This window comes from Brachypodium distachyon, chromosome 4 (assembly GCF_000005505.3).
Source record: "Brachypodium distachyon strain Bd21 chromosome 4, Brachypodium_distachyon_v3.0, whole genome shotgun sequence".
Lineage (NCBI taxonomy): Eukaryota > Viridiplantae > Streptophyta > Magnoliopsida > Poales > Poaceae > Brachypodium > Brachypodium distachyon.
The window spans coordinates 41347368-41360348 of record NC_016134.3 but is presented as its reverse complement, the minus strand read 5'-3'; the positions used below and the strand labels follow the sequence as shown (position 1 = coordinate 41360348).

The 12981-nt window shown below is 42.6% G+C and overlaps 1 protein-coding gene across 2 annotated transcripts; it reads right to left on the bottom strand.

The window, feature by feature from the left end:
• Nucleotides 1-3565: 3565 nt before the first annotated feature.
• Nucleotides 3566-11757, bottom strand: LOC100825973 (lon protease homolog 2, peroxisomal). Of its 2 annotated transcripts, none has more exons than XM_014902978.2 (17): nucleotides 11514-11757; nucleotides 10784-10893; nucleotides 10576-10687; nucleotides 9854-10023; nucleotides 9507-9598; nucleotides 9032-9211; nucleotides 8817-8921; nucleotides 8492-8619; nucleotides 8217-8418; nucleotides 7928-8134; nucleotides 6907-7037; nucleotides 6371-6584; nucleotides 5489-5782; nucleotides 5190-5384; nucleotides 4674-4919; nucleotides 4447-4548; nucleotides 3566-4140 (listed from the first exon to the last, which is right to left on the bottom strand). In XM_014902978.2, the coding sequence occupies exons 1-17, from the start codon at nucleotides 11621-11623 to the stop codon at nucleotides 4057-4059; spliced, it is 2682 nt and encodes an 893-aa protein (XP_014758464.1). In that variant the 5' UTR covers nucleotides 11624-11757; the 3' UTR covers nucleotides 3566-4056. The 2 variants fall into 2 exon arrangements, with proteins under 2 accessions (XP_014758464.1, XP_003578503.1); XM_003578455.4 differs by having other exon boundaries at nucleotides 8817-8900; nucleotides 11514-11756.
• Nucleotides 11758-12981: the final 1224 nt, after the last annotated feature.

Here is a 12981-nt window from a genome sequence, read left to right as displayed (position 1 = left end):
ACAAATCCTAAATATGCTAGGCTCAATTATAGTGCACCAACAACTTAAGCAATAACAAGATGAACACTTCTATTATCCATAAGCCAGCACAAGATATATAAAATAGCACAAATCACATATAAGATAATATATGACTTCAAGCACGATGGCTATCACAAATTAAAGCACAAGTGAATGAACTCGGTTTAGAAATATCCGAGGCATGCGGAGACGGTGATTTATCCCGATGTTCACTTCCTAATAAGCTAATCACCGTTGGAGAGGTGCGGGCACCACAATAGGTAACCCGAATAGCCGTGAAAGAGCACACCCAACTCCTTGAGCCTCCCACACCAAAGTAGTAGATCAATCACTAAGATGGCTAGCTTCTTCCTCCACTCCGGAGATGGCAAGCTCCACAACCAATTCACAAAGCACCACAAAGGAGAACCTCGGGCCTCTTCACAATCTCCACCAAGAGGTCACCGGGGCAACAACCGCTAAGCTGTCTAGGAGGAGAACCTCCAAGAGTAACAAGCTCACAGACTCTCACTCGAACTAATCAAGGTGGAGAGCTCAAACCAATGCACCAAATGCAAAGCAAGAACACAAGAATGCTCAAATCCCTCTCTCCCAAATCTCACCCAAAGCAACAAATGGATTGGAGAAATTAGAGAGGAGGAACAAAGGAGAAAGTCAACAAATGATTTCTCCAAATAGATCTACAAACTCCCTTCAAATTGATGGAGGATTTGGGGCTTGGGGGAGATGGAGAAAGCTCAAAGGAATGGGGATTTTTCAGGTCTAGGAGCTTACCTTCCTGTTGGGGCCAGATTCCACAGCCCGGAGGTTCCGGACGAAATCCGGACCAAAAAATCGAACAGAAAAAACGCTACTGGACTCACCCGGAGGTTTGCCCGGAATTTTCCTGGAAGTTCCGGCCTACAAAAAGCTGCAGAACCACTCACACGAAAACGGCAATAACTTTTGCATACGAACTCCGATTTCGATGAACTTGGACTTGTTTCGAAGATAACAATGAGCTCTATGAACTCACACAGAAATCCAACAAAGATCAACCAAAATAGATGATGCAAAATATGCAAAGGTTTGAGCACTCTACGCACGACAAGTTGAAGCAACGTGCTCGAAAGCCCCTCTTCGTAGAATGGCTATCGAACATATAAACCGGTCTCTCACCAAACTCCTTGAGACCGGTAAAACTAGGAAAACCTAGCTAGAATATACCTTTGCCTTGAGCAATCCACTTTAGGTTGATGTAGGCGTCAATGCTCGTCTCAAGTTGGAATCCTTTGCTTGATCATGGTCACTTGGTGAAGATACTCAATTTGCCCCCTCATACTCTAATGTGGGAGACCTTCACTTTAAGCTCATCTTCACATGTCCATTATCACCAAATGGATGGCAAGCTTCAAGCATGTATCTTCTCTGAATGATTATATTGAGCTTGCCCTTTGTCAATCTTGATGACCGTCTCCATATGGGCTATATAAGATTGTTTCTTCAAAGCTCGCCCATATGTATCACCTAACCCTCAACTAAATAACATAGACCTAATATTGGTTAGTCCATAAGTGCAATATACAATTGCTTACCATATGATTCATGTATATAATCCTCGGAGTGCTTTTCTTGATCTTGCTCTTCTCAACCTTGATGAATCATCACAACTTGATCTCATCTCTCGTGGGCTATATGAAATCTTCCTTTTTGATCCAAACCCATGAGTTTCACCTAACCCACATATAGATATACCAAATACATAGTTTATGAGTTAATTCACAAAGCGCAATTGACAAATGCTTACCATACCACTAGATCTCATGTGGTACATAATTACGCTTGTGAGTTGACCAACTTCAATCCAATATTTGAACTTATTCTTGGTCAACTTTGATCTTTGCTTTACTCCATCTTTATGATATCATGAATGTCACTTTAGTCCTCTTCATCTTCTAACACAAAATCTTGAGACACCAAATGGATTCTTCACTCGATTACTGCTCCATGACTTGGTTAACCATGACTCAACTCATGAGCTCAACAAAACATTATCACGAAACCATATGTTGAATTCTTATCTTGTAATCATTCTTTCAAGATATTAATCCTTCACGGGAACTTCACTTTCTTCTTCTTGACAATATTTGATTCACTCATTGAAATCCAATAACTTCATGCCTTCAATTCAATATACTTTTCTTACTAGCATTCCTTGAATTAAAGCTCAATGCAAACAACTTATGCAAAAGGATTGTCATCGGATACCAAAACCAAACATCCAATTATCAACAACTCAATGTATATCTTTATCTTCATGACATTTATCATTGAATTAACCAAGTGGTCTTCATTCATTGCCTATCTCAACTAAAACATTAGTCCATAGGGATTGTCATTAATTACCAAAACCACACATGGGACGACATGCACTTTCAGTTATGAAATCTTCTAGGATTCAATATGGTCAATATGGTAATGACATCATGTTTTCCTATTTCTATGTTTTTGAAACCCCGCGAACCAAAGAGACCTTTATTGTTTGGCCAAGAAAGATGACACAATCATATTCTTTTTCTCAACGATTTTGCAGTAAACAAACGCCACTCGATTCCTTTGGGGGGCGTAAAAAAAAAGTTGTGTGCTTGTTATGGTTGTAAATGCTAATATATCGAAGAATAGTTGCGGTGAAAGTCAGTCATTTTGCACCGTAGCTATGGAATGGTGTTTGGCTGCGGGTTGAAGAATTAGATAGCTACATGGCTAGATGGGATCCAAGGGTGTCCCCATGGTGTCTTATTATTTCTCCTTTCCATGGGTCTCTTACACGTGGGTCAAACAGACAAGTGGACACTCCCTACTTTTTTCCAAATTTAGAGAAGAAATAAAAAAGATGGACAAGTTGTGACAAATGAAGGTCCTTATGTTTTTGTCATTGAATCTTTAAATGGACATTGGAAAAGTCCTTAGGACAACTTTAGCGGGGAGACTCATTCGGGCCGAATCAGTCCGTTTGGACCGAAACAGACAAAACACGCCCCCAACAAGACAACCCATTTCCGCTGGCGTCCGAACTACGGTCCGCCGTGACCCATTTCCATCCCAAATTTGGGTTGGAAATGGGTCGGGGCAGACACCATGTTTGCACTACACTTGTCAATCGTTTGTTCCTTTTTCCTCCTGTGGTCTGCATGTCTATGGCCAATAAAACGGACCAAATGGATGGTCTCGTTGGGACAAAGTCATTTGGTCTGTCCGGACCGCGACTCAAACATACGAAAACGACCACAAAACGGACAGAAAATGGGAGTTGCCCTTCGAGCTAAAGCGCAGCAAAATGGTTTCTGATTGGGGATTAGGATCGAGTACAAACGCCACGCGTTGTCGTCTTCAAATGCTGAAGTCAACTATCTTTCTTTGTAAGTACGTCAGGTGCTGCAGCTAAAGCGCAGCAAAATGGTTTCTCGAGACGAACAAGCAGTACCACTTCATACTAGCACAAATCTGCAACATAGAGGGCCCACCCGACTTGGGGAACGATTTTCTACTGTATTTCTAAGTTGCATGAATAAACTCAAACGTATTCACATTTGGAAGTCTATCTCGACGTAAATATCGAAGTGTTATCTTACGGCACAAAAGTGGCCAATTCTTGGAAGGGAGGATAACTCATATTGACAGATAGCCTTGAAGGTGCTATTGACGTTTGATTTAGTGATACTGCAAATTTCCCCCCGAAAAGATTTACATATACACCCAAACCAACAAGAGAGAGAACAGCCGGTGGACCTCCTCGCTTCTATACCAAACTGGGCACAGATCAGCATCTCTATAAATATAAGCACAAAGATCAGAGGGGACCTCCCTTCCGCTTTTGTGGGCTTCCCACGTCTGTGTACATAGGCAGAATATTAGCCTAACCGAGTTGGACGCGCAGGCACTAGCCGGAGACAAGCTCCAACGGGACATTGCTGGTTCATGGATATCTGAGCTTCAATGGCAGGTACATAACCAATAAGAGAATATCACATCAAACGCCTTCCGAATTTTCCGGTGCTATAAACTGGAGCGTGGTCGCAAAGGGAATCCACTTTCGAAAGCATGGTCAAGTACTTCCTCAATGCGCTTCACCAGCAGAATCTACCGGCAGCAAAGTAAATGTAAGTCAGCAACAAACATTTTAACAGGCAAATTATATCCAGAAGATAAATAGTTGCAACATCATATCAGTAGGCTTGCTATTCTGGATACTTTGGATCAATTTGATGCCAAAAACATCAATGCTGATTGCTGAATAATCCGTGCATGACACATTAATAGCAAGTACAAATGCAGACTAGAGAGTGTCAGTAGCTCTATGCATATGCTCAGCAATCAAGTTAATACATAAAAGTAGCAGGTCCAATCGAATCTTGAGAAACAACTAAGAATAAAGCAATCACGTACCTCAATTCCCGCGAGGATGGGTGCTGGAATCTCAGACAAGTCCTTTAAGTTTCTTTCTGGTAATATTACTCTCTTGATGCCATATCGATGTGCTGCAAGTACCTGAATTTTAGAAAAACTTTCAAGTTAGGTATAGTACAAGAACAGACATGGGAAATGGTTCAGACTTCCATCTTCTCCATGTTAGCAAGAGACACAGAAAATATCAGGATCATATATAGCAGTACCTTATCCTTAACACCACCAACTGGCAACACTAGGCCCCTAAGAGTCATTTCTCCAGTCATCGCAGTGTCTGCTCTAACTTTTCGGTCACTAAACAATGACACCAACGAAGTTACCAGTGTCACCCCCGCAGAAGGACCATCCTTAGGCACAGCACCAGCAGGAAAATGAATATGAATATCACGGCTCTCCAGTAAGTTAATATCAGAAGTCGGTGACAGTTTCAAATCAGCAGCCCTTGCTCTCACCTGTTAAAATCAATGAAATGTAAGTTACAAGTACCAGAACATTTTTATCCTGATATGTACCAATATGCAAAACTAAGCATGGCGGAGCTGGTAATAATGCTTGAGTTAAACAGTATTTCAACTGAGCAACACTGAAACTCTACTAATAGTTTGAAACAACTTCAAATGGCAACGGCAGATCCTGACAGCTGAATGTAAATGTAAACAAACAAAATATGACACCATGCAATGATGCAAGGGAGATAGGTGAGACGAAAAGAAGATGCTTACCCATGTCAGAGCTAACTGTGCTGACTCCTTAATTACATCGCCGAGCTGTCCGGTAAGATGCAAATCACCCTTGCCCACCATGGCTGTAGCCTCTACAAACTGAACTTCCCCACCAAATGAAGTCCAGACAAGCCCAACTGAAACTCCTGGAGATGCCACACGATCCGCGGCTTCTCTATCGTCAAACCTAGGAGGCTGTACCACAATGTAATGTACCGTCATAAGATACGACAAACTTTAACATATGAATCTAGCTTATCAGGAAGTTGAAACTTTGATGCTTAGAGGCAATGGCATACCCCAAGCACTTTTTCCAGCATAGCCTCATCAACAATCATGGGTGATGGATTTACATATGCATTGGATATGTCCTGGCCCATAGGAATAACTTCCATTTCAACTTCACCACCATCAGCGAGCCTCGAGTCCAGTAGAGTTGTAGTTATTGGCTGTATTTCCTTGCCAAGTCTAAGCGTGCTACCTAGCTCTGCAACCTTGACAGCAGCTGCACGGGCCAATGCAGCTAGGTTCCGTTCAAGATTACGCACACCAGCTTCTCGAGTGTATCTCTCAATGATAAGTTTGACTACAGCCTGGACAGATAATTGGAATAAAGTAAACAGGGGTTATCACTCAAATAAAATAAAGATGACAAATAAATTGAGAGGTGTAAAAGCAGTCCATTGTAAGAACTGTTGTAAGCCAGATAAATGAATTCGATATTGCCCCAGTGGTGATCACATAAACAATTTGCACTGCAGTAAGATAGCACATCTAGAGGCAGGATTAAGTCTTACAATTTTTAAAATAATGTAAATGTACAGACAACCCAGAACCAACTACATGCACTGAAGTTTTGTTGGCATATATATTACACAAAATAGATTGAGTGCCTCTCAAGCATAAGTTTACAGCAATTACCACTATAAGGCTGAATTTAAAAGCCTTTATTTTTCACCATTAAAAAACTTCAGTTTGTTGCCAAGGAGGAAAAAGTACCATTGACCTTGCCAAAATATCTTTTGAGTAAACTGAAAAATAATATAGTAAATGCATGCAACAGGAGCATTCATTAAGTTCCAACAGATATTATGAGCAAATCAGAACCCTTTTTATCACTGAATACCAAAATAAAACAATATATGTGGAAAGGTGCAGCAGAGACATCCCTTGTGGCATACCTCAGGAATCTGAAGATATGCGGTGCTCAGGCCATGTTGTTCCAATACCCTCGGTATGAGATGTTTCATGGCTATTTTTAGCTTCTCTTCAGGCGTGTAGCCTGGTAGCTCAATGACTTCCATCCTATCTAACAGAGCGGGAGGGATAGGTTGCATCCTGTTGGCAGTTGCGACAAATACAACTTTTGACAGGTCAAATGGAACATTCAAATAGCTGGAAAAAATGTGTTAAGGAATTCTAAATATATAACATATAAACAGTAGATCAAATAGCGTAATCTCTTTCCCAAAGCAGCTTATGTCTGCATCAGAGTTCTAAGCAATCCCAAGATCATAACCTCTTAGAAAGAGTGGGGGACTAAAAAAATTGCAATCCTCACAATGGGTAAGCAGGTAGCCAAAAGTGATAACCATGAAAAACCAATATGTGCCTGATCTAAATAAGCATCTTGTAGAGAAGGTCTGAGATCCAATTCACTAAGAAACTAACCAGCTAATCATAGGATGCACTTGTTACACATAAAATTAAAGGATACTGATCATTGAATGTTCTATTCTGCTCAGGGTCAAGAACTTCTAGAAGTGCTGATGCCGGATCACCACGTACATCAGAACCAGTCTTGTCAATTTCGTCAAGAAGCATCACTGGGTTGCTGACAGATACTCTCTGCAGTTATTTAACAGTATATAATGAGCACGAGTTATTCTACAGAAGCATTAGATCAGATCTTTTCATGGGGCATTAAAAAAATCAAGAAAAAGTCGTCAGACCCAGCTTTATAGAAAGCTAAAATAAGCAGTGTGGCGGGGTTGGCAGTTTATTGGGGCATTTAAAATCATATCTAGAAGAGCTAGTTAGAGCAGGAGTAGATGGTACTCAAATTCATCCAATGGAAAGCAACTGGGAGTTAACAGCAGGGAATTTCTTGTAATGGTCACACAAATAGTATATTGTAATGATTGTCAAACTATTAATCCAAGGCACATAAAGATTATAAGAGCCACGCCTTATATTTTCTCTTGCATATATGTATTATACTTCTTTGCACATTAAGTATACTCTATTACTAATTACAAGATATTCCAAAACAATTGTGCGAAAAAAATTCTCCACCATATGCCCTTTTGTACATGTAAAAATGTAATAAAAGGGTTTATAATAAAAAAAAGTATATTACTCCCTCCATTTCTAAATAGTTGTACATCTAGGTTTGCCCCAAGTCAAACTTCCAAACCTAAATGTACAACTAGTTAGAAACAGAGGGAGTAGTATATTACAATGGAAATTTTTTGTGCAAATCACTTTGGAGTATCTCATAATAGTTAACTAATTGAGTATCTCCAAAGTGTAGAGAACTATAACAAGGTCACTTAAGTAGTATAATACATGTGGTGAGAGTACATACTCAGTCCCAGGAGTATATAACGTGTCCGAAAGAACAACTAGTTTACAGTAAAGAAGAAACGCATTGATAAATGCAGCAAAATTGGTCCTCCGATTGATATTGCCAGGAAAAAACTAGTTAATGCTGAAACGAGAAACAGAACTGGACTAACCTTTAGTCCATCAATGAGGCGCCCTGGCATGCTTCCAATGTATGTTCTTCGATGGCCTCTAATATCAGCCTCGTCCTTTACACCACCAAGAGAGATCCTTATAAACTTCCTATTTAGGGCCTTCGCTATGGATGAAGCCAATGACGTCTTTCCAACACCAGGTGGTCCCACAAAACACAACACTGGACCTCTGGCATCAGGTTTGAGCTGCGAGCAAATTAATGCATCTCCATGAGACAGAATAACCAGGATAAAGTCATAAGAAAAATTATGCACAAGTCAAACCAACCTTACGAACAGCCAAATACTCAATAATCCTCTGCTTAACTTTGGTCAGCCCGTAATGATCATGATCAAGACTCTCCTTTGCTGCTCTGAGGTCAAGTTCCATTTCTTCACTGACTTTTTGCCAAGGAAGGTCAGCAAGTAGTTCCAAATAAGCTCGAGAGCTACTATATCCAGGTTGCTGAGGTTGCATCTTCCGCAAGCGCCTGCAAACAAAGACTAGATGGATAAACAAACTTCCAGTGTAAGCGCATCGACGATATGGATAGGAGAAGTTACCTCAACTCCCTTTGGGCATGCTTCCAAATATTAGCCGGCATCCCTGCATTCTGCATCTTCCTTTCCAATGCAGCTACGTCATCTTCATCGTCGTCATTATCACCAAGTTCCTCTTTGATAGCCCTCATCTGCAAAACTGGCAGGGTCATTATCATAGAACTATTATGCTGCACAAAAGGGCCACGGATATCAAAGTTGCTGAACTCCACCAGGAAACATCATCTATAAGAAAAGGAGCACTCACAGACTATCTAGAAATACAAGTATGTCAAAATATAGTAGTTTACAGTTGGACAAGCATGCAAATATAATTTAAGTAACAAACCTGCTGGCGCAACAGAAATTCCTTTTGGGACTTTGACAGCTGCCCCTCAACCTTTTGTGTTATTTTCTCAGCTACAAGAATTGACTGTCCATCACAAGGGAAAACCTTAGAAAATCATGAAATTAATAGATCATAGAAAGTGAGTTGTTAAAGCACAAGGAACCTTGACACAGCTAATGATTTATTCACAAACCATAGGGTTTCTTGACATTCACCTGGAGGTGTCTGTCTACAAGTTCGGTTGCCTTGGAAAGCCTGACTTTCAAATCAACTGAATCCAGCATAGAGAGCTGCTCTTCAAAGCTTATTTCAAAGCTAGCAACAAAAATATCAGCTAGTCTGTATATAGGAACTGTCTCAAGCAGAACCTTAGTCCTACCAACCGTCTTCTGCTTCTGCAGAAACAGCAGAACACTAGTAAGTCAAAACTTTGATGGGAGGGTTCTAGGGCACTCTAAACCCTACTGGTAATATCAATAACACACGAAATAACCATCATGGATCATGAATAGATGCAGAAATCTTTGTTTGAGATATAAATATAAAATAGTCCGTGGATCCAAATATCTTCAACATTAATCAATCTTCCGGCCTCAACAAAATCTTACTATTACTCAGTATGATCATAAGCAACCAAAACTTGAAATTTAGCTTGAACGGAGGACATTAAGTTCTGCTTGAGTTCTGCACCTGCTCTAGGACGGAAATTAGTTCCATGGCAGTTGCTTTAAATTGCCGGGAAAGAGCGATCAGATCTGGGTCTTGCTCTGCCTGCTCCAACTCTAGAAAACCAAAGAAATAATAGTAATGTAAGATTAAAAAAAATTAATATATCAAGTGACTTCTAAAAGACAGAGGAGCTACATAACCACATAGTTTATGTGAAACAACATCTTTTTAGATTCTTCATGGCCTAATAACGACGCCGCGAGAAGAAAATATACTAACAAACCATCAACCTCATCAGGCCAGAGACGATGATTGAGAACAAATTGTTGAGAAAAATATAATTATGTTACATGTTTTGTAGGCCTTACCAGTCTTTGTCATGTCAAGGCGTGAAACACGAGCGACATGGTATGACCCTCTTGCATTGAGTTCTTGAACACTGAACCTACATAAACCTTCAAGAACAACAGTGTACGTAACCCTTCCACTTGGTTTCTCCACCCCTCTAGAAAGGTGCAGAGCTCTAGCAGCAACTCCCCTATAGATGGAAGGAAAATGGAAGTGCAGACAAAGTTAGATTAAAAAAATGCATAAGGTAGGGAAACACAAATGCTAAAAATCTGAGATATAATTTCAGAAGGGAACAACTTTGCATTGATGCACGAACCACACATAACCTAAGCAGACATATACTCCGTATATAAGAAACCATTTGCTTCCATCTATTTTCAAATGTTCATACAACACAATATTGCATGACATGGTTATACTCCCTCCTTTTCATAATATAAGGAATATTAGGTTTCATTAAGCGAAGGCTTTGACCAAGAATAACTTTGTTAGTATGTGGTCATATGACAAATTAGTATCACTAGATTCGTCTTCAAAAGTCTTACTGATAATTGTGGTTTCGTATCATATACATCGCATATTAACAGAGTAACTTTTGGTCTGTCTTAACAAAACCAAATATGCCCTATATTATGAGAATGAGGGAGTATATTTGAAGGTCTCTTATCCTTGGAACCGAGTTCGTGGATATAATACAGACTTAACAAAAGGAACTAGATTAGTAAATGCCGATACGCACCGGTTGTGCCAGTGAATTGGCTCCTTCCCATTCTTTGCATCCTGTTTGGTTGACTCTCCCCCAGAACCACCAGGCGACTTGCTGCCTCCTTCACCTGAATCACCGCCCACGCCTATAAGAGCATCATCAATTCTAGTAAGAAAATGTAGGTCCACAATGCCCACCGATGGCTCACTAACTGACTTAGAAGCTGCGGGCTTTATCTCACCAGGAGACAGAATCGAACCAACAGACGCTGCCTCTGAATCTCGCACTGGAAGTACCCCGATCAAACCCTTATCCTCTCGCTGCCAGAGCTCCTGTTCCACCAGCTTGACACTGCAGGCCAGTATAATAGCATTGATGAAGTCACAGCCCAAGTAAAAGTCCAAAGCAAAAGGCATATATTCCCCCCCCCCCCCCCCCCCCCGAGTCAGCACAAGCCAGCGAGCTACATAAGTACATATACGCAAAAACTCCAAATAACCCAAAGCTAAGCTGAACCAAAAGTGACAAAACCACACCTAGAAAATTCGAACACCAAACAAGTGGTGGGTATTGGCTAATCGCGAGCCGAATTAGTTGGCCAGACATAAAAGCTGCCTACAAGCTGAAAATCCCACCTTTCTTGCAACGAAAGCATCAATTTCCGCTGAGAATTTTAAATTTTCACATCAAAAGCTATGGCCACTACATAAAGTAAAAGGCAGATAAACAGAAATACTAGTTGAACCATAGAAGAAAATAGGCCTCTAAAATTAGGAGTTAGCTCACTGAGGTAACCCCATGTCCAGAGCTACCTGCCAAGCGATAGAACGCTCCGGCGGAGAAAAACCTAACGGCGGTCAATCCACTCGCACAAACCCGCCTAGAGTCTACAGCACACCAAATTAGACCCTTAATCCCAAAAACACGAGCCCTGCACGGTCAACTAGACTAATCGGCGGCCGTCCACTGACCTGCTGGGGTTGGTGCAGCGGATCCGCACGATGGCGCCGGGGAGGAGCACCTTGTTGCGGAACGGCAGTATGGCGAGCCTGCCCGGCAGCTCAACCGGCGCGTCCGCCATGGCCGCGCCGCGCAGTCGCGTCGAGGAAGGAAGAGGAAGGGGGGCAGTAGTCTGTTCCTGTACGGCGGGATAGAATCGGGAGGAAATCGGGACAAAAACAAATTGGAAGGGGGGCGAAGGCGAGGTGGGAGACGACGAGGATATTTATGTGGAGAGACAATGTGCGGCGAGTCAATGATAGATTGCGGGTGAGGCTCGTGGGCCCACCTGGCGGGAAGTACTAGAAGTAGACAAGGAGTATCGTGGTACGAACTGGGGTGTCTTGTGGGGCCCGCACGTCGGTGAGACGCAGGCGTGGCGTGTTGACGTGGCGCTTTGGTGGCGATAAGGGTTGGTGTACGAGGCGATCCGGTGCGGATAGGTACGGAGCCAAAAGGACACGTGGGCGCGTTAACTGGTTCTGTGTTCGGTGTTTGTGCGACTTTGACGGCAAACTGGAATTCCCGTCAAACTGCTGCGGCAAATATGGCTCTTATCAATTGTTGCACTCTAGTAAAGTTGTACTTCCTTCTATTCATTGTACAACTTTTACGAAATTCAAAACACTTGTTGTGGATGGGAGGGGTAACAAAAATGTCTATGTTGAAGAAGCACTTATCTACTCAGGTCGCAGCTTGTTTGGTTCGAGATGTGGAGACCAAGCATTCTTTTCTTTGATGATATCTTTTGTCAGGACAAATGTCTAGATCAGATTAACCTGCGTCCAGGCCAGCCAGACCAGTCGTTCTCCAGCTCCTCCTTGAACTGCACGCGCGCCGATGGTGGTGGCGGCGGCAGTGCTACGACACCTTCTTCGAGGGCGAGTTGGGAGACGTACAACGCCGCCCCCAGGTCCGGCCAACGGCCAAGCGGCTGCGGTGGCGCACCCCCGACGAGGAGCCGGCCTCGTGGTCCTTCTTCCACGCAGGCCACATTTTCTTCGGACGGTGGTTGGAGGCTGGTGCTAGGGTTTTGGGGTTTAGCCGGCGAAGTGGGTGGGTGGGCGGTGGTGGGAAAATGGGGATGAACTGGTCCCCATTTAATATGACCGGGACGGGGGCTCATGGGTCACTGCCAAGTGGCGCCGGAAGGCGAAAGGGTTGACCCTCGGGCGGACGAACGGACCGAACGGCGCTCCGTTTCACGGTTCATGGGGACGCAGATTTGAGACCGGAATGCGTCTCCACGGACCGAAAAGCGGACGCGAGCTCAAATGGGTCGTCTGGCTGGGTACGCGTTTTCTCCATTTCCGCCCGAGCGGACATATCCGGCCCATTTGCGTCGACCCGCTAGAATTGGCCTTATCTTCTACTCTAAGAAAATTGTACTCCTCCTGACCATTGTCTCAAATTACTTCCTTCGTCCTACAAAAGATGTCT

What these genes read in the sequence shown, in the direction of transcription:
- LOC100825973 (XM_014902978.2), bottom strand. Translation starts at nt 11,623, where the DNA reads ATGGCGGACGCGCCGGTTGAGCTGCCGGGCAGGCTCGCCATACTGCCG. An exon ending in CCTTGACATGACAAAGACTG is followed by an intron (nt 9,599 to 9,853) that starts GTAAGGCCTACA and finishes TTGGTTTTCTAG; the next exon opens with AGTTGGAGCAGGCAGAGCAA. An exon ending in GCCTCATTGATGGACTAAAG is followed by an intron (nt 7,038 to 7,927) that starts GTTAGTCCAGTT and finishes AAATAACTGCAG; the next exon opens with AGAGTATCTGTCAGCAACCC.